Source organism: Triturus cristatus, chromosome 8, assembly GCF_964204655.1.
Source record: "Triturus cristatus chromosome 8, aTriCri1.1, whole genome shotgun sequence".
NCBI classification, from domain to species: Eukaryota; Metazoa; Chordata; class Amphibia; order Caudata; family Salamandridae; genus Triturus; species Triturus cristatus.
Window position 1 is genome coordinate 198,079,703 of NC_140591.1, and position 20,406 is coordinate 198,100,108.

Here is a 20,406-nt window from a genome sequence, read left to right on the forward strand (position 1 = left end):
GTTAATGACTGTTTATTGCGCCAGGCCCGGTCCTTGGGCACTAACATTTTCCATCTCAAGGAGGGCCGGCCCGGCCCGTCGGGGTGAGGAGCGCGCCGCCCGAGCGCTGAATGGAATTACTCGCGATGGAAACTATGCGGCAAGGGGAGTTGATAAAGCAGCTGCGATGCAGACCTCAGCTGTTTTTCCATCCTCCAAAGCAAAAAGGCAAAGTTAATTAGCATAGGGAAACTGACTAACGTGCTGACGTCACCGCTTTCCAGCCGGAGCTTAGAGTCTGTCCCCGGCTGCCTGCGCGCGAGCTGGGTTTTGTTTAGGAATCCGCTGTCCCTTGCGCTGGCACCGGGAGTTTTTTTTTTTTTTTTTTTGCTCGTTTCGGTGCCTGTTTTGGGGAGGGGCCAGCTCGCCTCTTTTATAAGCTCAGTTTGCACAAAGCGCTGCTCCTGGACCTCTGAACCCGCCGCTGTCTGTGGATCATCGGAGGCTGCGAGGATGCATTTCAGAAACTTTCACTACAGCTTCGGCTCGCTGATCGCCTGCGTGTCGGGCACCGACCTCTTCAGCCACAACGAGAACCGGGTGAGCGCCTGGCTGCTGTTTACTGGACCCTGGTGGGCTTTAAAGTGCAGACTGGGGTGAAGTATTTTGCACAAGTGTATCTGAAGTTTAGGAAGCAGTCGTACGACTTCTCAGGGTATACGATTGTGTGCATTGTTGCGTTAACCTGGTGAAATAGTGGATGAATGAATGCACCTGCTACAGAGATGACTTTACCTTCGCCCCTGCTTTGTTATTTAAGCGGTCGCTCCTGATGCCTTTGCTTTCAACCATCAGTTCACAGGTTCAACTCTCGGCAAGGCTGCTTCCGCTTCTCATCCTTCGAAGTCATTTCAATTTAGCCCCAGTGCCCTGGGGATTATACCCGCTTTTATTTACATCACGTTACCACTTGTAAGATTTTTAAAACAATTGAGCGCCGGCTGGGCTGACTCGGCGTTTCATCATACAGAAGTTGGCGAAATGAGCACTGTAGCACTTTTATTACAGCACCTTAATACCGATTGGTTTTAGTGTTGCGTAAAAAGGGCACGACACTTTAGAATAAAAAAAAAAATTATTACATGAGGGTGTGAGAGCAAATTGGGCACCTCTTTTCTTAGTAAGTTCTTGTTACTTGGAACATGTTTATAAGAGTGTCACAGCGGAATGATATGGCGTCGATGACTTCAGCAAAGCGATGGGGATAGCGTGCCAGCTTGGCATGTAAAACATTTTTCCGGTGATGGAATAACACCGCAGCCGGTTGCGAACAGCTGTTGACAGACTGTGCCCTTCAGTTTCCCTATGGCACACCAAGCTGCTGCACGTACATACAAATTATAAACACCAGGCAGCATAACCTTCCATGGAGCATCTATCTACCCGTGAACGCATCGCAGGGTGAACTTTTGGTTCACAGACAAGCGCCTGGAATCAGGCGTGCGCGACCTGAGGCGCGCTGGCTGCGTTCGAACGTTGTTTGTGTGTGATGGCTCAGGCCCAGGTATCACTGTCAGTAGATGAGTAACAGCCCAGTGGAAAAAAGGTAACTCTATCCTGTACAGTAGGGGCGGATGGCCGGAACTGGAGTGTCACGCGAGTAGAAGCTTCACGGAGAGAAAAATACACCTTCAAACCTTTTTTTTTTTTTTGGCAGACGGCGCTCGGGATTTTATATTGTCGTGCTTGTAGAACATTCGGTATGAGCTCAGGGTCTGTAGGAAAGACAGAATTATAAAATAAACCACCCATTCGGCACAAATACATGTTTAATCATTAAGTGCGCGTCTAAAGATATATGTGCATTTGGAAATCGGTTTCTCAAATGAACCGGTATTTTGGTGTTTTAGTGACAATAATCGTTTGTGAAGAGTTGGAACCACCCAAATGCTTCCGTTTTACGAACTTCGGAAGAAAGGTGGAGCTGACTTGCAGGTTGCATTATTCTCAACCTTGGTAGGACTTTGGGATGGTAAAAGTAATAGAATTTTTGTGAAATCTAGAAGATGACTAAAAACCAGACAAGTGGCTGGCTGGTGCCTTGGAAATGCCAGTCTGTCTGCAGAAGAGTCTGCCACGTGTTTGGCTTGTAACATATTTTCAGCATTACATGCCTTGCAGTGGCACAGCTTGGCCCATGTTCTTATTTCCCATAGGCCTCTGCGCTTCTGGCGATGCTGTGCCCACACAGTTTTGCTTGTGGGTTGGGTCTGCTGTGAGAACCTTTCACAAGTGTACGGATAGGCTTTGTTGTGTATAGTCAGACGAGCCGTCTGGGGTTAGTTTTCCAGAGACTGGAGTAATTTGGTTATTTTTTAAGAGACTAGAGTGAGATATGGAGTCACCAAATGTTTTATCTCCTAAAATATCTGTGATCACAAATTGATGAGACTAACAAGTTATTTTATTTGAGTTGCGATTCATAGAGTGAATGCTACTATAGCGTTGTTGAAGGCTTGCAAACATGGTTCTTTCCACAAACATGGCACAGTGAAACAAGTGCACTGATTTGCCTTTGAGTTGGCAGGGGCAGGGTCTTGCTAGCCCGCCTCGACTCGGCCAAAGCCCCATTTCCTTTGAATAAACTGGGAAGGGATGCCTTTGGCGCTTCTGAACTACATGAAACGGCACTAGGACTCCTAGAGAGTTGATCTCGAAGCATGCACCGGGGATACTTGGATTGGCGTTCTGCCACCTTGCCATGTGGCGTGCCACCGAGCTCTCCAGCTCACCTGACATGGTTAATATTCATAGAAGCACCCACTTAGGTTGAGTCCATTTCCAGGGGCTTTGGAATCAAATGTATCTAAGAACTTCCACCAAGGACGAATCCTTTGCTCCTTCGGCCTGTGATGGGAAATGGTGCAAGTGTGGAGGCTGAACTGAAGCTTATTGAACTGGAGACCCCTCTTTCTGACCTGAAAAGAAGCGTAGGCCTAAAAACACGGGGATCGCTCCTCTTTTGGGGGAACTGCCTTTTCAGAAAAAGTCAAGAACCTAAGCTTCCGGACACTGGTACCCAGAGTGCGGCTTGTCGCTGCTGGTGGTAACAAATACTTTCTGTGTTACCAATTAGGGAGGATCATCGCACTTTTCTCCTGAAAGACCAGAGGACTCATTTTAGGCTGCGAGGGCCAAGAGCACCTCTGTAGATGTCTGTATTCAGGGATTTCCAGAGGGGCGCTCTTTCTCCGTTAAGCACCATAAACTGCTCTGAGTTTGTGGGCTGAGTACACATATACACACCTTACAAGCCTACTCTCTGCACAGGCTTCATGAAACCAGCAAGAACGTTGTTGTGGTAAACCTTATGGTGTGGAGAAATGTGCTTGGTATAGAAGCCACCCTGCTGCAGGAGGACAACCAACCTAATGAAGCAGAAAATGAGTTCCTGATAGGGGAATGCAGCTTAGTGGAGAGCAGTCTTATTTCCACAAAGATTTACAGAATTGGCAGGAGAACATAGTGAAGCACCATGTAGTCTATGGTTCAAGGGTAACTTCTTTATGACCATAATAAGGTGAAGCCCATAAGGGCCGCAGTAAGAATCGAGGCGCATGCCCACTTGCGGGGAATCATGAAGTAATTGTGTTATCATACTGCAGTCAGATCTTTATTGACTTGGACACGTAGACTATTCACTTATCCAACCGGCAATGAAATGCTTTAAATGTTTGCATTAATTGTGTTAAAAAGCATCTTTAACGAGTTGACCCCTTCAGACTTAGTGCCGCTATGGAACTAAATTGACTTGAATTAATGTATTAGGTAAATACATTAGCTACGGGTTGATATTATTGAAGATAATGTATTGCAATGTGACGTACTTTATTTTGATCATATATAGTAAATATGATACCATTATTTGATAATTTGAAATCACTGTAATTCTGTGTTGGTTATACCGTAACAGTTGAACGCACAGTGTTGTGTCTCTATGAGCATAACAATGTTCCAATATGGCTGCCAAACTAAGAAAGGAGAGTGCAGTCCTCTGTTTATTTTGATGTTTAGTGAGTACACTCACTGACAACAAAAAAGAAAAGAGGGAAAAAAAGTATAAAAATGTTTGTTGTAAACGTGATCAACGGTGCAAGGCAGCACCGAAACGCGTTGGCGTTAGTTTAACTCTGCAATGAGAATACAAATAATTGGCAGCTATCATTAGAGTGCTGAGGTTTTCTGTGGACCAAGACGGGAAGCGTTTTAAATATTTATTACAGCTTGCGGCAAAGCACTGGCAACTCGGCACCACCGGCGATAAGGACGCCTGAAGGAAACACGCCGAAACCAGGCGTATATATATATATATATATTTATTTGTTTTAATGAAAGTTGCGCCCACTGTTGTTGATTGGTCAGTAAACAAAATGGTGTCTGTGGCGTTCTTTAGGCACACACATAATGGTGTATTCATGGGCCTACAGAATGACGCTACCACCAACAGCAGCTGCATTATCGTGGCTTTTGTTTTTTGCCATACTAAACAGCGCAGATAAAACAATTGCCTTTTACCACTGCAGTTCAGCATCGTCAAAAAGGGCTGTCAAAGCCTCTAGGTCCCAATGGCGAGACTTATTGCCTTTGCCACTGCTTGTTAAATTTAAGCTACTGTTGAGACTTGAAGTATTCAATAAAAAAATAACCCTATTTAAGTGTACCTAATGGGTGTTTAGGCAATTTGGAAACTGTCATCTATAGACAACCTATTGATTTCTTGAGTCCAGCATCTACTGTAACATATCCTCATAAATACCAGCACCTCCTGCTCCTTCTGTCGAACATGTTGCATTTAGAAAAATAATTTCCAAATCATGCTTCACAAATTCGAAATTGCATAAGTTTCCAGACTTAAATGTCACTTATTGCATGTGAAATGCATCACAGTGATGACATTTTACACTGTAATAAGTTTGGAAACTACACAAATTATCATAAAGCTTTACAAGAATCAAGGACCTGATTTACAGTTTGGCAGATGGGTCGCTTGTGTGGCACCGACGTGCCGTAGGATATAATGCACTTGTAGTAAGTCGGACGGGATATTCTTCAAGTTTGTGAAGCAGAAGGAGCATATATGAAAACTTACAATTTGTATCTGTTTCCACGGTGTACTTCTTTGGATTTTGTTAATCCTCAACAAGGAAGAAATCTGCAAATTCAGCCTCTATATCAGTGATGTCCAGATTTCCAAATGTGGATTCACAGTGACCAGTTTGGGATGGCATGTGAGCATTCCCATGTCTAGCCTCCCCTCAATTTCTTGACAATAACAGCTAATTTATGAATGCCATATCGATAATCTTAACATTACTTTTCGTGTTTTGCAAATTACATGTTTACATCGTCACATTTGCTCAGCAATTACTGTTCTGTGTCATGCACTTTCTCCTGGTAGCCTTTGTAATCGACCTTCACCTGACCATACATTGGTGACCTACACTGGTGGCAGTGACTATATGCGTACGATAAGTACCTATGCCACTTGCCTGAGTCATGTATTATTCATGAAACTCTAGGACTTTTGTGCCAAAGATTTGGACTCAAACACAACTTGACATTGGATTATCTAGCACGATACACAGATTATTGTGTTTGCTTTTTCAAATTGTAGGCATTGGGCATATCCCCTTCTTTCCTATGGTTGGTCGCTAAGAAAATTGAAGCCAGAGTGAGAAGAGAAGCATCAGCCACACAGTTACCCATTGCCAATGCAACACAACATATCTGTATCTAAAGAACAAAGTACAGACCACAGAAGGGACAAGAATCGCAAGGGGCACATTTTGACCCATACTTGAAATTCCAAAAACAAAGAAAAGCAAGACCATAACCCAGGCCTTCTCCTGCTTGGCTCCCCGGCCATCTAACCAGATCCCTCAAGCCAAATGATCCATCGCTCTGAAAAACCATTAAGACTCACCGGTTTAGCTGCATCCACCAGACTAAATGCTGCGTCCGCGGCTCTTCCCTCCTCCATCCATTGTATGGACTGCATCTGGATCTACAGCTGAAGTTCTCCAACCCTCTCTCTGACTTCTGCCTTCTGGTGTCCCCCAAGGTCGGCACTGGTAGATGTGACTGTTGTTGGGATCCCATTGCTGTACCCTTACTATGTCGAGTCATTCTGCGGTACCTATGTTATGCTCTATGCTAAGCGCTCCGCTGCACTGTTGGCCAGGTCTGCACTTCATGAACACCAACATTAAAAAGAAAACTTAATAATTATTGCCCCCCAGAGCTCCCCATTTGGAAAACCAATTTCCGTGATTTCTAGTACGAACAAGGCACTACTCAATTTGCATAATTGGTTCAGCCCAGAATGCATTTTTCATTCTCAACGTGCGTATGGGTTGTCAGGGAAATGTGGGTATATGATACCCATATCACATATATTTAGTTCTATCGTATCAGTGTCAGGTAGAGTTAGGGTGAAGAACAGGGAGATAAGACAAACTCAGAACTGAAGCTATTTCCAAGTCTTGTGGTGTTGTCACCAAGTACAAGTGATTGAACGTCTCAGTGCTGGTCACGACTGTGTTACCAACAGGCCAGGTCTGTTGTCTGCCCCCGTGCGTATGTGGAAACCTAGAAACATATTTCAGACTTGTTTTGTGAAATTAGCACCATTTCCACTGTGCAGAAAAACCCAGCTGTTTTCCACCCGAAAGAGGAAATAGATGGCTACCGTCATTTGACTGACACTAAATTGAGAGACTGTGGTTTCCTGTGTCTTTCGTTTCCTGAATGTAGTTCCTAGTATATTTTAAATCAAATTAGAGCCTCTATACTTTAATGTATATTCATAAGAGACTATCTGCCAATAGCTTTTGATGCACGTTCTTTATGCTGTGTAGACAAAGTGCTCTTTTGTGCGCTGTGGGAAAATTGCCCTCAAGCACCACCTTATCGCTGCATTTTGCTTTCCATCCTGAATCAATTAATCAATCTGGATTTATAAAGCACACCTTATCACCCGATAGGGTATCCAGGATTTGAGTGATAATCTTGGCATTGGTAAATTCTCTGAAGAACAACATTTTAACAAAGCGGATGTTTTTTTTTGCAAAACCCCAACTATGTTCTTTAAAGGCCGCAACACTGCACAGCCATTGGAAAATCACATTGACTAGTCTCTATTTGTATGGGTTTGGCATGTTCAAACCAAATGGACTGAATTCACCTTAGAAAATCCCTTGCTTTCAGTCCAGATTTGGCAAAAAGTGTGCCTGGACCATAATGGAATGGACCGAGGGGTCCCAATCTAATTGGCTGGTAAAAAATTATCCCAGTGTAAAACCTACATGTTTCTTAACAAGACTTTGAGTACTTTCTATCTTGAATTTGTAGATCTTCCATTCTAAGGTTACTCCCCAAATCTTGAAAATGTACTTTTCGTGTCTCCGGTTGTGGTGCCCATCATGTTCGTCTAATAATTCGAAATCTCTGGAAGTCTATCTGGCTGCACATATTGTAGATAGTAAGTGGCTATCCAGGAGCTTTAATCAGAGCAGAGGTCAGCAATATTTGCCGAAAGCCTATGATAAAAATGTACTCTTGAAATAGGCTCAAGTCTGTTGGCACGTACTTTTGACAGCCCTACATTTAGAATCTGTGTCTAAAACAACAGTAGGATGTTTTAGAATTGGAAAATATTTAATATTTCTCAAAAATGCAGTAGACTTTTATAAAATCTATATGTGGGTAACTGTTTTCACTTCCTTTTGCTTTTGTGTACATCTTGGGGTGGTATCTGCTGAAGGGACTACTTCCCTCCCCTCCCACCAGGATCTGTTGTATCCTTTTAAAAGTAGAACGTGCACTGCCCATCGTGATGCCATCAGACGTGGCGGTGCCTCACCACGTGCTAACCCTGCACAAAGGAATCTGCCTCTTGGCCCAGTTTGACCAATCATATGACTTCTCATACAGAGATACAGGAAGTTGGCTACATTTAGGATATCAAACAGTAATGCAAACATTAGGATTGTATTCTACTTGTAACACACATGCATGGATTCAACAGAATGTTAGATATAACTTTCATTCTAATGATTATAACATAAGTAAACTGAAAATCTAGAGACTGCAAATATATCAACTGCTTGGGATTTTAAATTTTGTACCTATTTTGACAGTAAAAGGATAGAGCTGCTTCTTAATTTACTATTTTTTTTCTCTCCAGGCCAAATTTGAATCTCTGTTTCGAATGTTTGATGAAGACGCCACCTTCCAGTATTTCAAGAGCTTCAAGCGTGTCCGCATCAATTTCAGCAACCCGCTCTCCGCCGCCGAGGCCCGAATCCAGCTGCACAAAACCGAATTTCTAGGCAAGGAAATGAAACTGTATTTTGCTCAGGTGGGTTTTAGCAGAATAGCGCTTGGACGCGTGTTGTGGTTCCTCTCTTTAGGGTTTCGTTACTTTTCTGGTAATCTTGTTTGACTGCTTGTAATGCCTTATGTACAAGTTATAGGCGCAACCCCATTGCTCAGGTGTGGAGGCCATGCTTCAGAAAAGCCATAGACCCTCTTGGAAAGATCTACCTTAAGTAATTCCATATGATGTGTCTTGCACAAAAGGAACCCTGTGAATGGAGGCCTGAGAACATTGTGCAGTGCATAAGATGGAGACCAGAGGGAAGAATAGACCATGTAAAAGGCATTCAGATGCCTTTGTTAGTAGGACAAAGTGGGTGCTGGCTAGGAACGGTGGCAAGGCGTGGTGGAAGATGGGGGTAGGAATTGAAAAAGAAAAAACTTACCTGGTGGTTGCCGTTGCCAGCTGCCCCCTCTCCTCCAGCAGTAACCAGGAAGTATACAGTCTCCCAGAATCCCCTGACCAATCACAACGCTGCCTGACAAACAACGTTGTGATTGGTCTGAGGGCTGTGCTTCAGCGCATAGAGAGGGACTGGGAGCCTGGGCATGTTCTCCACCTAGGCTGTACAATACAGCCTGTGGAGAACATGCAAAGTGCACACAGTGGTTTGGCCGGCCCAACAGGGCCAGCAAAACCAGCATACGCACCTAAGGTGCAGCCACCATTCCCCATCCCTCTGCGTCAAGGTAGCCCTGCCCGCTCCACCCCGCCGTAACAACCTGGCTGCAGTGCTACTGCATTCCTCAAGATAAAATGATTATAACGTTCCGTTATTAACTTTCTATTTTTCTCTTTGCACTGCTTTAAAGCCGTGGGGCGATGCCTCTCCGCCTCCGCAGAGGTACCGCACCTGGTGGGACACATACTGTCCTGTGCAGCCCTAGGGCCTGGATGAACGTCATAGGTCCAGGTGGGAAAATCATTCGGCGATCCTCATAGGGTAAATACAAGGAATCCTAATGAAACTCCTTTACGTTGTCTCAGATTAGCCTTCGCATCTGGCGTGTATTCTGCCTTTGCAGACCTACATTTGGCATCTGCTTGAGGGCAAGGTGTTCATTTCTGAGGTGTTTTTCCCTGAGGACAGATCAGGGTGTATGTTTGTATGCAAGCAAGGACACGAGACAGGTTGGGCGTAGATCCACAAAACAACATATGCGCTAAGTATCCGCACAATTCTGTTTCCACCGCTAGAGTTCTGAATGGCACGGTCGATCCGAGACTGGCTTTTGTTGTCTATGATGTTGCTCTGTTATCCCTCCCCCTTGTTGATAATTGCCATATACAGTTGTACATATGCCTGCCTCGGCTTCAGCCTGCCCTAGATAGGGACCTACTGATGGCGGAGAGGTATTGTACTACTGCATAGCAATATCATGGCATACTGATATCGAGGGATAAAATATCGAGAGGTACGTGCATATAGAGAAGTATAGATTTACTATTCCTAACTCTACATCCCTTGATGATATATGTGCTGCATAGGTGCATATATATGTAGTTAGGATGAGAAAATCTGGAATTACTTAACTGTAAATATTTTATTTTTGATGTTCTGTCACATGGATTTTTTAAAATCTCTAATTAGGGGGCATACCCCGCCACGCCATACAACCTATCCTCGTCCCTGTCTGCAGCAACGAAAGAAGGTCCGGGCAGAAATGTACCCTCCAGCTTTACTCCTATACGCGCACATTTATCTTTTTTCCCCAATGAAAATATTTTGTCCCACGAACAACCCTCTTATCCCAGCCCTCCAGTTCCTAAACCCCCTGCAAAGTGTTTACAAATACACCAAAAGGTTTTGGGTGGTCACCGGATGGCGCACGACCACCTCCACTGGTAACACCTAGTTTTCCGTCTTATCAATTTGCAACTGTGAGAAATTGACAGTTTTTGTTGGAAGTGCTGTTTATAATCCTAAAATGAAACAAAATGTAATTGTGTTAATCAGAATATCAAAATTATTATCTGTAATTATTTTATGACACACGTGTGTTCCACTAAGGAGCACAGAAAATGTTTGTGAATCGGGCGCAGAGTCCGCTTACCCAATAACTCTAGTTTTGCTCTTTCACTGGGGTTGATGCCCCAAGTGTATACGTTTGCCTCTCCTTTGCTCCTGCACGGTGGGTTTTGCCCCAGATGTATGCTGTAGTTGTCCGCCCTTTCATTTTCAGCATGTATGTTTGTTGGATACAAAATATCACCTGGAGCTTGGTTAAGCACATATTTAATAATTCAGCGATTGTGGTTTATATCTTGCTGTCCATAATCCCAGAATGTCTAACGTGCACTCTTTACATTTGGAGAACTGATTACATTTTCTCCGATGGTAGTACTAAAACTGGAACAAACACAATGTGCACCAGTACTAGTGCAGAGAAAGAGTTGAGCACAAATTACGCTCATTCCTGTGTTGCAGGGTGTCAATGGTGTGCAAAAACACACCGAATTCTTCCACAATGTTACTTGCGCCAGGGTGTTTTTACTCTCCGTAATTACACGCGAGTCTCCGTGACCCCATTCGGTAATGCCAGACCTTCCTGGGCTTGTGGGCTTTGACTTCAACATTTTGTGACAGAGAAAGGAGAGCATTACGCGCAAAACTGTAATTATGTTGGTAATTATGGTTACTTAAAATAAGTGTACATAGCTATTACCATTACGGTGCAAATGGCCTCACCGTGCTCGCCTGACGGAGAACAAGTCCCTACAAGGCGGAGAGCGTCATCTAAATCTGGACAGCGTCAGGGAGGCACTTACGCTGTACCCCGTCATATGCCCGCAGTCGTCATTGGCACATACGTCAGACATAAAGCGAGGACATGAAGTTTGAAAGGCATCCTTGGAACCTTTTAGTCACATTTTTGTAAACTTTGGTGGTACATTTGATGATGTTTAATTTTGATGTTTGTTGCTACCACAAACTGTTATGGTGGGTGGGCGCAGCAGGTTATGAGAGGAAGGTACTGATTCCAGGTCTGCCTAATGGAAGACTAGATTCAATCAGCAGAGGTTGTTGATGGACACTAAGGTGTTTACAGTGTTTGGAACAGATACCTTGATCTGTCACGGCACATGATTTGTCAGCTCATCGCGTTCACTGAGTGTGGGCCGTGGTGGTCCTGTGTCAAGACACGACATACTTGGGTGGTATCTTCTGATATTTGAATAACTATCAATATGGGTAGTTCTTTTGCGAATTTAGCTTCATTGTGTCTGCTGAGTTTTATGTCAATCAAAAGAGCTTAAAAATAAACAAGCATTGGCAAAGCAAATAGGTCTGGCCTTGGCAAGCATGTATTTGCAAATATATACAATATACAAATATAATCTGGCAGACATATAAATATGAAGTAGTGGAAAAGCAGCCCTGGCACTAAAGTGTGCTCCTTTTCAGACGGTTGTGACATAATCAGTGTAAGGTACATAGACGGTGTGGGCGGACCTGTGTGCTGCGGTAGGCAGCCGCAGGATGTGAATGGCTCTTGAACAGACTAGTGGATGGAGAGGGCTGCCCCAATGTGTACATGTGATTTCATTTTTGGGGGAAACAGACTCGCAGAACAGCTAGCACTGCCTAGGCCAGACCTGAAGAGTCAAATCCGTTCACTAGCTTTAAGTTTGCTAGGATAGTGAAACCTTTCCGTCCCTTCTGGCAGTACATCCCATTCGGCCAATTGTAATTGATTTCTTCTGGATCCAAGTAGGGTATGGTAGTCCGCGTTTACCCACCATGGGCTTATCCGTGCCACGTTTTCCGAATACTATGTAAGGGGCTCCGTTTTAGGTTACACTATTCTATATTTAGCTCATGTGGGTATCCAGAAAATATGGCACAGACCTGCTGCTGGTGCACCGACCCTGGACAACCCTCAGTTAGAACATGTGGATTTAGAACAATCAAATATATATGTTTATCTTGCAATTAAAAGAGGAAAGTTGTTTTGTGCTCTCTGGGAGGTCCCAGTTGACCATTTGGAAATGGTGCCTGCCTTGTCTATTTAGAGCATTTTTTTGAGGATGGCCTGTATGTGTCCAGAAGTATATGCAGGAAATTGTATTAGCTGAAAAACATTTAAACTGATACTCACGAATGATCAGTCCCAGTATGCAATTTATGTATCCAAATCGCACGTGCTACCGACGAGTTCCCACAGAAACCTTTTGTAACTGGCTCTGCAACCATATTAATTAGCTTTAACGAAGGATCCACTTCGGAGTGTTTTTCTTTCCACTTATTGACTGTATTTTTGTGGTGATTTTTTTTCTTCCTTTTTTGCTATTTTCCCAACCATGCCTAATTGTCCCGCGGCTTTTTCAACTCTCCAGCTCACTGTTGCTAGGATGATTATAAGATATATTTCACATTGGCGTATACTTGGATCTAATTTTCTTTTGTTTACAGATGACTTTATGCTATAGGACAGTGTCTGCGATAAGTAAAACGAAGTGCGGTGTAACTGTGTGCTCATTGTCTCGCTCCTTTAAATAACTGAGAAGTTCACCCGTTTCTTGTCGGCGCCGTACGGAGAACATATTGGGTTAACTCCTAAGCAACAGTAATGCGATTAGCCAAAAAAAGAACACATTCTTGCTTTTGGTATATACTGCCACCTTGTGTCAGATTTCTGTAATTATATATTTGCGAACCCAAAGTTTCACGTGCATTTTTATTTTATGTTTTTTAAATACTAATCCACATTGGTTTTTTCCTAGCAGACGCTGCACATAGGAAGTTCCCGACTGGCTCCACCGAATCCAGACAAACAGTTTTTGATTTCACCTCCCGCCTCGCCACCTGTGGGATGGAAACAAGCCGAAGACGCCACGCCAGTAGTAAACTATGATCTTTTGTACGCCATATCAAAGATGGGGCCTGGTAAGCAAGATTCTCATTACTTTCTACCTTTAGCCATGTTTAGCATTCTGTGACTGATGTTTCTGTCTGTGTTAGTTCTCTAACTGGAGCCTGTAAGATGTATTTTATTGTAGAGAGTGGTGGGTGGGTGCACGAGTGTCTGCAGGAGATTTTCCCAAGGCTGTTATAGACGTGGTGTTGGGTCCCCAGCATGCGGGCCACCCGCTTGCTAGGAGTTTTTGCCCAAAATAAGAGCTGCAGCCCCTCGCGAGGTAAGCGGGCACAGCACTCCATGATGTGTAAAAGGCCATTTATTTGGACAGCATTGCATACATTTAAACACTACAACATTTTATCATAATATCAAAACATCTTTAAACGTAAACCCTTTCTTCCCACCAGTCTCTCTTCAACTCCAGCTTTCACCTCAGCACATCATCTTGCGTCACTCCTCCTTTCACCTTTCAATACCTCCTTCCATTCCCAGTCTTTTTCTCTCCCGAGGGGTGGATATGCCCACATCTGACTCTCCACCCCCCAACCCCAACTACTGCCACCCAGGAAAACCCCGGAGGGTGTTTTACTGTCCCACCCCAAAAACACCGCAAAACAGCGACCTTACACTCACTCATCACCAAACTTCTCATTCAAATCTCCCAGTAGGTCCCTCACCTCCAGCACATGATGAGCATTGCCCCAGATCAGAGAGGTGTACCCCACTGTAGCAAAAGACATGCCCATTGCACTACTTCCCCACAAGCCTCGCACCCCTGGCAGCCTCACAACCACGTCCGCGTGCTCTTCATCATCCCACTCATTCCAGCCCTTATACACCAGTCCAACTCATCCACCCCAGCATTCGCGGCAGACACCATGGGACCGGACATAACATCATACGTCACACCATGTAACACCCTACCCCACAAAGTGGGTAGTTCAGTTGGGGTATTGCGTAGGGAACGCTATCGTAGATGCCCCTAGTTCCTCTGACCAATGACTTGGATCCGTCATCCTCCCGCTAGTGTCTCCAGCCCCCTGCCCGCCTCTTCTGCGTGCATTGTCGCTTCATCCACCACCTGGCTGCACCAACCAGGTGGGCTTCCGCATCCGCAGGCCCTCGAGCCGCACTGGCCCCATGTGGGTCTCTGACTCATAATGGTCTACCCAGTGTCTTTGTGAACCCTGTTTCCCCCTCCCCCACCAGCCTGAATGAAAGCCCTCACTGCACCCCTTGACACCATCTTCCCCAAGGCCCTGGAGCTGTGCCTCCCCCACATGCTTGTGTCTAGCAGGCCATTATCTGGCTCAGCAGTCCTTCCCAGGCTCGCCTTGGTGGCAAAGAGCCAAGGGCATCCCCAGAAACAGGGGCCCGCTTACACTAGGCGGCCCCTGCAGCCTCTACCAGCACGGTGCTCTCCCCATACTCCGGCCCGCCCTCACAAACACTTGTGACACCAGGCAACCGCTTTCCAATGTGGCTTGCAGAGGCACATAAAACAGACCCAGGCGTCAGGAGAGCATTGTAATCATAGAATTAAGTGTACATGGTTCTACAAAATTATTCCTTGTAAAAGCAGCAATAAGAACACACTGTTAAAGCCAATAGTCATTGCTACTTTAAGACTATCTAAAATATATAATAACAACTCTGAACAGTAGGCCAGTTCAACGATTAAATAAACAAGAGTTAGCTTTGCTCCACGAGGGCCTACATTATGCCAAGAAATACCCTTCTTATCCCAGCACAAGCGTTACGGAGGAGGGCCCACTGTTCGGGAATACTCGCAAAAACATCCACTGGCATAATGCAATTTGTGTCGGCTAGAAATAAGCTATTGTTTATTATCCAAGCACTATAAAGTGTGCATAAAACAGAAATATTTCAATGTGATCCTTTATATGAGTCTGAATCCGACTCAAACCCTGTAGCTCTCTCCGCCCTCGCCTAAGTGGCGTCGAGACTAGGCCTGGGCAAAAATTTCGTTCCGTTCGCGGAAATTGCGATAATTTGACATTTTTGCGTTCCGCGGAGAGCGCGAAAATGTCAAAAATTCCGGTTTCCGCAGCTTGGCGATAATTTGTTTCTTGCTCGCGCTGTAAAATGATACATTCTCGCGCGCGCGCGATCGCCTTACCTGAATCCCTGCGTTCGCCGACAAGTTTTCTTGATCCGGTCGCGTTCTCCATGAGATGTTGTATTGTTTTTAGCCATTTGCGCTGTCTCGCGACAGTTCGCGCCCGCAGTGACGTCATGCGTCGCGCGATCACGTCTTTCTTCTCGCGATCATGCACCGCGAGAACAACTCAAAACAAGATGGGCGCGCCCGCAAGCAACCACATGGGTAAGTTGGCGACCCGCAACCATGCAGAAAATCTCGCGAACATGCCGGAAAAAAACTTCCGCATCTTCGCGATATTTCTGCTTGTTTGCGATAATTTTAAACATTCTCGCGATAATTTGCGAAGGTTAATTCCGCAAATTCCGCCCACCCCTAGTCGAGACCATGGCAAAACAGCTCATTGGCTCTTCACATTTCTATCCGCTTATGGAGCCAGCAATTGAAAGATGTATGGCAGATATCGTCTCCCTGAGCAGTGATGTGAGGCAAAAACAACAGGGTGGACGTTAAAGCGCCAACACATGCTGCCAGCGTTTGCGGCTGCCCCTGAGCAGGCGCGCAACGCCCATTGGACTCAAAGGGCTTCAGCACCACCCCCCCTCCCCCCCGTGTGTGTCAGCCCGGGCAGAGGCAGCCCCCCCCCCCCCGCACAGCCGCACCCGAGTACTTCACAGGTCTTAAAAAGACATTTTGCTTGTTAATGAGGCTTTGATGTTTTTCACCCCTTCTTAGAGCCCCTGCAGCTCGACTCTGCCTTTTGCTTGAAGAATCAATCAGCCCCCCCGAAATTTTTTCTTAGGCCCCCCCCTCCCTTGAAATTTGGCTCTAGTTGCACCTCTGCCCCTGAGTAATATGCTGGTGCCGTTATATCGTGTATTAAGCGTAACACAAAAGCCGAAACACATACGTGAAGTATATCAGCTTGGTCCAAATTTCAGAGCGGCCTGCATGAGTGGCACGTGGATCTACTCCAGTGGCTATCCTGAGTCACGGCTGCACGCAGCTTGAGGAAGAGAATCTGTTACGAACTCACAGAAAATAATGTGCAGAGCACTGCACGCAGACCCGGCTCTAGGGTTTGTTCTGTGGGAGGGCCGTAAAGAAGCACGGGTGGGCCCTGGAGGTGAGTGGCGCTGGCCAAAAACAACAAAGCATTTATTCGACCTGACGTCTGGTATTGGCATCTGTCCGCATTTGACATTTTAACACAATAATCAGCGCCCAGAGAGCCGCTTTCTATGATGTTCTTCCGGCTTTGGGGAAGGGGAGGGGCGCTGCTTGTTAAATCTTTAAGATGCAGAACTTTAAGACTGCAGCATGCTCCCGGCCATGTGCAGCAGCAGAAACGTTTCTCCTGCCATACAGAGCCACTTGACATTTGTTCATGTTTTAAAAAAAACTTTGGCAGCTTTTTTCTTTGCAAAGCATTGAAGTTTAAAAATGCAATGCAACAAGCCCAGAATCATAATTCAGTTTTCAGGATACCCATGTCATTTGTGCATCACAGCAGCTAATAAACTCTGCTGACTTCACACCTCTCCCCAGGCTGGAAAGTTTCCTGTGTCAAAGGTGTTAATCATTAACAGAAACGATAAGGGAGAGCACACGGAAACATGAAGGTGAAAAACGCTTGTTTTTCAGTTCAGAATGGCCTTGGGTGGGCCCGGGTTTCCTTTGGTGGGTCTGGCTCACCCTCTAGAACCGGGCCTGACTGCACGTAGTATATCGAGTTGACAAAAACACTGCCGTCGTCCTCGACTTTAAATCAAGCAGCGCCACCTAGTGGCAAACTATCACAGGAACCGGTGCTGACAAGCAGGGCCAATGACGTGCAGAGGAAAAAACACACACCAGCTCTAACAAACTGGGTGAAGTTATTCCTAACCAAATCCAGTTGTGAAGCTTACAGCCCTACTCCGAGTGGAGGTGGGCAAGAAGAGGCCAGGTTGTCATTGTGCCATGTAAAACAGTGCCAGTTGTTTTACATTATTCATTTAAATTAAGCAGCACTTTTGCTAGACAGGTTTTGATGCCCCGAGAGCTTACCTTATCTAGTTCTGCTGCACAACTTAGACAAATGGGGCATATTTGCACCCAGTTTTCACACAAGAGTCTGCAGTCACTTTATTACCACTTATGCGGGGCACATTTGGCACCTTGCAATTTTGTTGACATGGAGGTCCCAGGGACTTATCAGACATGTCTCCACAGTCACACAGCACAACAGCCTGTGGACGAATCCCTGCCCCTTTATTTCAATTGAATTGGTTCCATCCGCACTGAAAGCCATACACGCAGTTTGAAATAATCAGTCTGTATTTCGTGAACGCGCTTCCTCGAGTGCAAATTTGTGCCTGCCCTGGGGACTGCGTAATCAGGCGCACCGTCTAGGACTGCAACTTGATGCTCCTTGGTGAACACTGTTACTGTGTGCCTAATAACCTAATGGGGTTCATGGAATGAGCTGAAATACACTGGGCAATTGTTAGGAAGAAATTCCAAATGTTGCCCATGAAGAAATGTGTCTTCTAAGTTCACAGTTTACATTTTTCACTTTGTACTGGAACATGTGCAAGTTCACTGGTTAGGGGCAAGTGGTATAGATTGGGGCAAACATACCCATTGTTTCTATGAGTCAAATACAGTTATGCAGGCAGTTTACAAGTTAAGTAAATTACTGCCATAACTCACAGAAATGTATGTTAATACAAAAAAAGAGTACGTTGAATTCAGAAGTTATGCATGCATTAGGTACTATGCTCATACTTCCATGAATCACTAAAATCAGTTCACTAGTATTTTCCCAAGTATCAATACATGGTTGAAATACTCATGAAACATTGTGGAGTGCACTGTTGCAGTGAAATGTTTAAAATGTGATGCTGACACGACTACTTTTGAATTAAGAACAGGGTTTTGAACCAGGTATTTCCTGTTACTTGATTTCTAGGAGGGAAGTATGAGTTGCATGCAGCAACCGACACCACGCCCAGTGTGGTCGTTCACGTATGCGAGAGCGAAACCGAAGTAGAACATGAGGAGGAAGACGGCACAAAGAAACCCAAGCCAAAGATCACCCAAACACGGAGACCCGAGTACACCCCGATTCATCTGAGTTGAGCTGGGATTGACTTCCAAGCATTTTGAGTCATGGTTCTCAAGGAAATTTTTACTGTGGGAACGGCAGCTCACCACTGTGGTGGCAGATGTGGAAGTGGCAGAATTTTCCGAGAACGTCAGGCGGCAGAGTAAATTGACAGGAGGTGACCTGTTTGTTTCTACGCGCTGCTCGCCGGTGGACAGCTTGGGTCCCAAAGTGGCCTTGCCTGGACGACACACTCACCATGATAACTGGACAAGGACATTGGGGAACAAATAGATGAGAGCGTTACAGAATTTTGTTTTCTTTGCTTGCTTTCTTTTCCCAGTACCTGTAGGATATTTGTTAGAAAGGAGATCAAGTAGAACTTGTCGCTATACAATAGGTGCAGTATTTCTGTCTGGTGTCCTCTGTGTACATGCGTTTAACTGCACGTGTAGCGGAAGAAGGTTGGTTTGATTTTCACCATGTACAAGTGCATTGCAGGTGCAATGAAGAAATAGTGAGCTAGGGACATGGAAACTGTATTAGCAGTTTTACTTTTGTTAACATTGTTTTTGCATGCAGATTGAAGTTCACCAGTACTTTTGCAACATACTGTGTATCGGGTGATATGCTTTCGAACTATGGGACTATTGGAATAACATAGTAGCTTCTGCATTGACACCAATGATTTGTCAAGGTACCAAGCTAGGAAAAGAAGTACCTTATTCGAAGAATTGTAATGTGCCATGCTTTCTCTTTTTACTCTCTGATCCAATAAGCCCATGGGCAAATTTACAAATGCATCCACTCCTGTATTTAAGCTTTATTAGCATAATGAATGTATAATTTTGGTCTTCTCACATGAGTTGTAATATATCTAGAGGACAGGTTTTTTGGCTCGGGTAAAGGTAGTAATTGAAGAGAAGGATGAAGGTGAGGCAGAGTTCGCATGCACACGACATTGTATGGTTTCAAGTGATCAGCATATTGTGTTCTACACTCAGAAGGAGGGGTATCGCCTGCATGGCCGCAACTACGTGCTTTGTCAGTGGTCAGTATATCATGTCCCAAACGCAGACCCATGTGTTATAGCTGTTACGGTTAAATATTTTGCGATATGGACAAACTGTGAAATGGGTGATATGTGGTATAGTACATTTGGAGCTGATGCAGTGCCTTTCCCCATTGATTTCAGATGGGACTCTCGCAGTATCTGAATCTGTGTGTTTGTGTTTTTACATACCCGTGTCTACAGTATGTTTGCTCTGTTTGTATTCAAGCTGAGCGTTCTCAAACTTACACCAGGGTATGATGTTCGAAGCTACAGACGCCCAGCACCGGTGCATGCTCTGCGAATATGAGGGTTGTGTCTTTTCTAAGTGATCACAAGCTTTACGTACTCCACTGTTTGGGTATTGTTGTTGCAAAGACAATGGTGAAATGCTGTGCTCCTCCCCCTTTCTACCATGTTTACAGAACAAACAATGGCGAGATTACATACAGTAACACTTGAAATGTTTCTATACATCCATTTGAAACTGGAGTTTCTAACAATAATTTAGGTTGTTTTCTAACTTATCAAAGTAAATATTCAATCCAACATGTTGTGTCTGCTCGTTATTATGAATGAGTTTGCTGCAGAAGGATTGCATGTACATCTGACAGGTGTTAACTGCAGTATACGTTGGATGTATGTGGCTACTATAATTTCAGGTGAACACTTTTCCCTAATTAGCAAGTTCTAAAATCAGAGAACGAATTACTACTTTGTTAGAAGTAGATTTGCAGTTTGTCAAGTAATTCTGTCCCAAGAAACTGGCTCTGAAACACATAAGACGTCCCGGTGAAAGGCACCAAACATGACTCTTCTGTGCTTTGGTTATGACTAGCTCTGGAGTAAGCAAAATATTGTACATTT

At 44.7% G+C, this 20,406-nt stretch overlaps 1 protein-coding gene across 2 annotated transcripts in view; it reads left to right on the forward strand.

Moving 5' to 3' along the window:
- The window catches only part of RCAN1 (regulator of calcineurin 1), a 311,716-nt gene extending 291,628 nt beyond the window's left edge, over positions 1-20,088 (forward strand). Inside the window, exons 1-4 of one of the 2 annotated variants that reach the window (XM_085621330.1) lie at positions 119-579; positions 8,225-8,398; positions 13,145-13,304; positions 18,354-20,088. In XM_085621330.1, the coding sequence (XP_085477456.1) occupies positions 493-579; positions 8,225-8,398; positions 13,145-13,304; positions 18,354-18,523 (591 nt within the window). In that variant the 5' untranslated portion in view covers positions 119-492 and the 3' untranslated portion in view covers positions 18,524-20,088. Of the gene's footprint in view, positions 1-118; positions 580-8,224; positions 8,399-13,144; positions 13,305-18,353 lie in introns of those variants that run through there. The other variant, XM_085621329.1, reaches the window with a different exon arrangement.
- Positions 20,089-20,406: the final 318 nt, after the last annotated feature.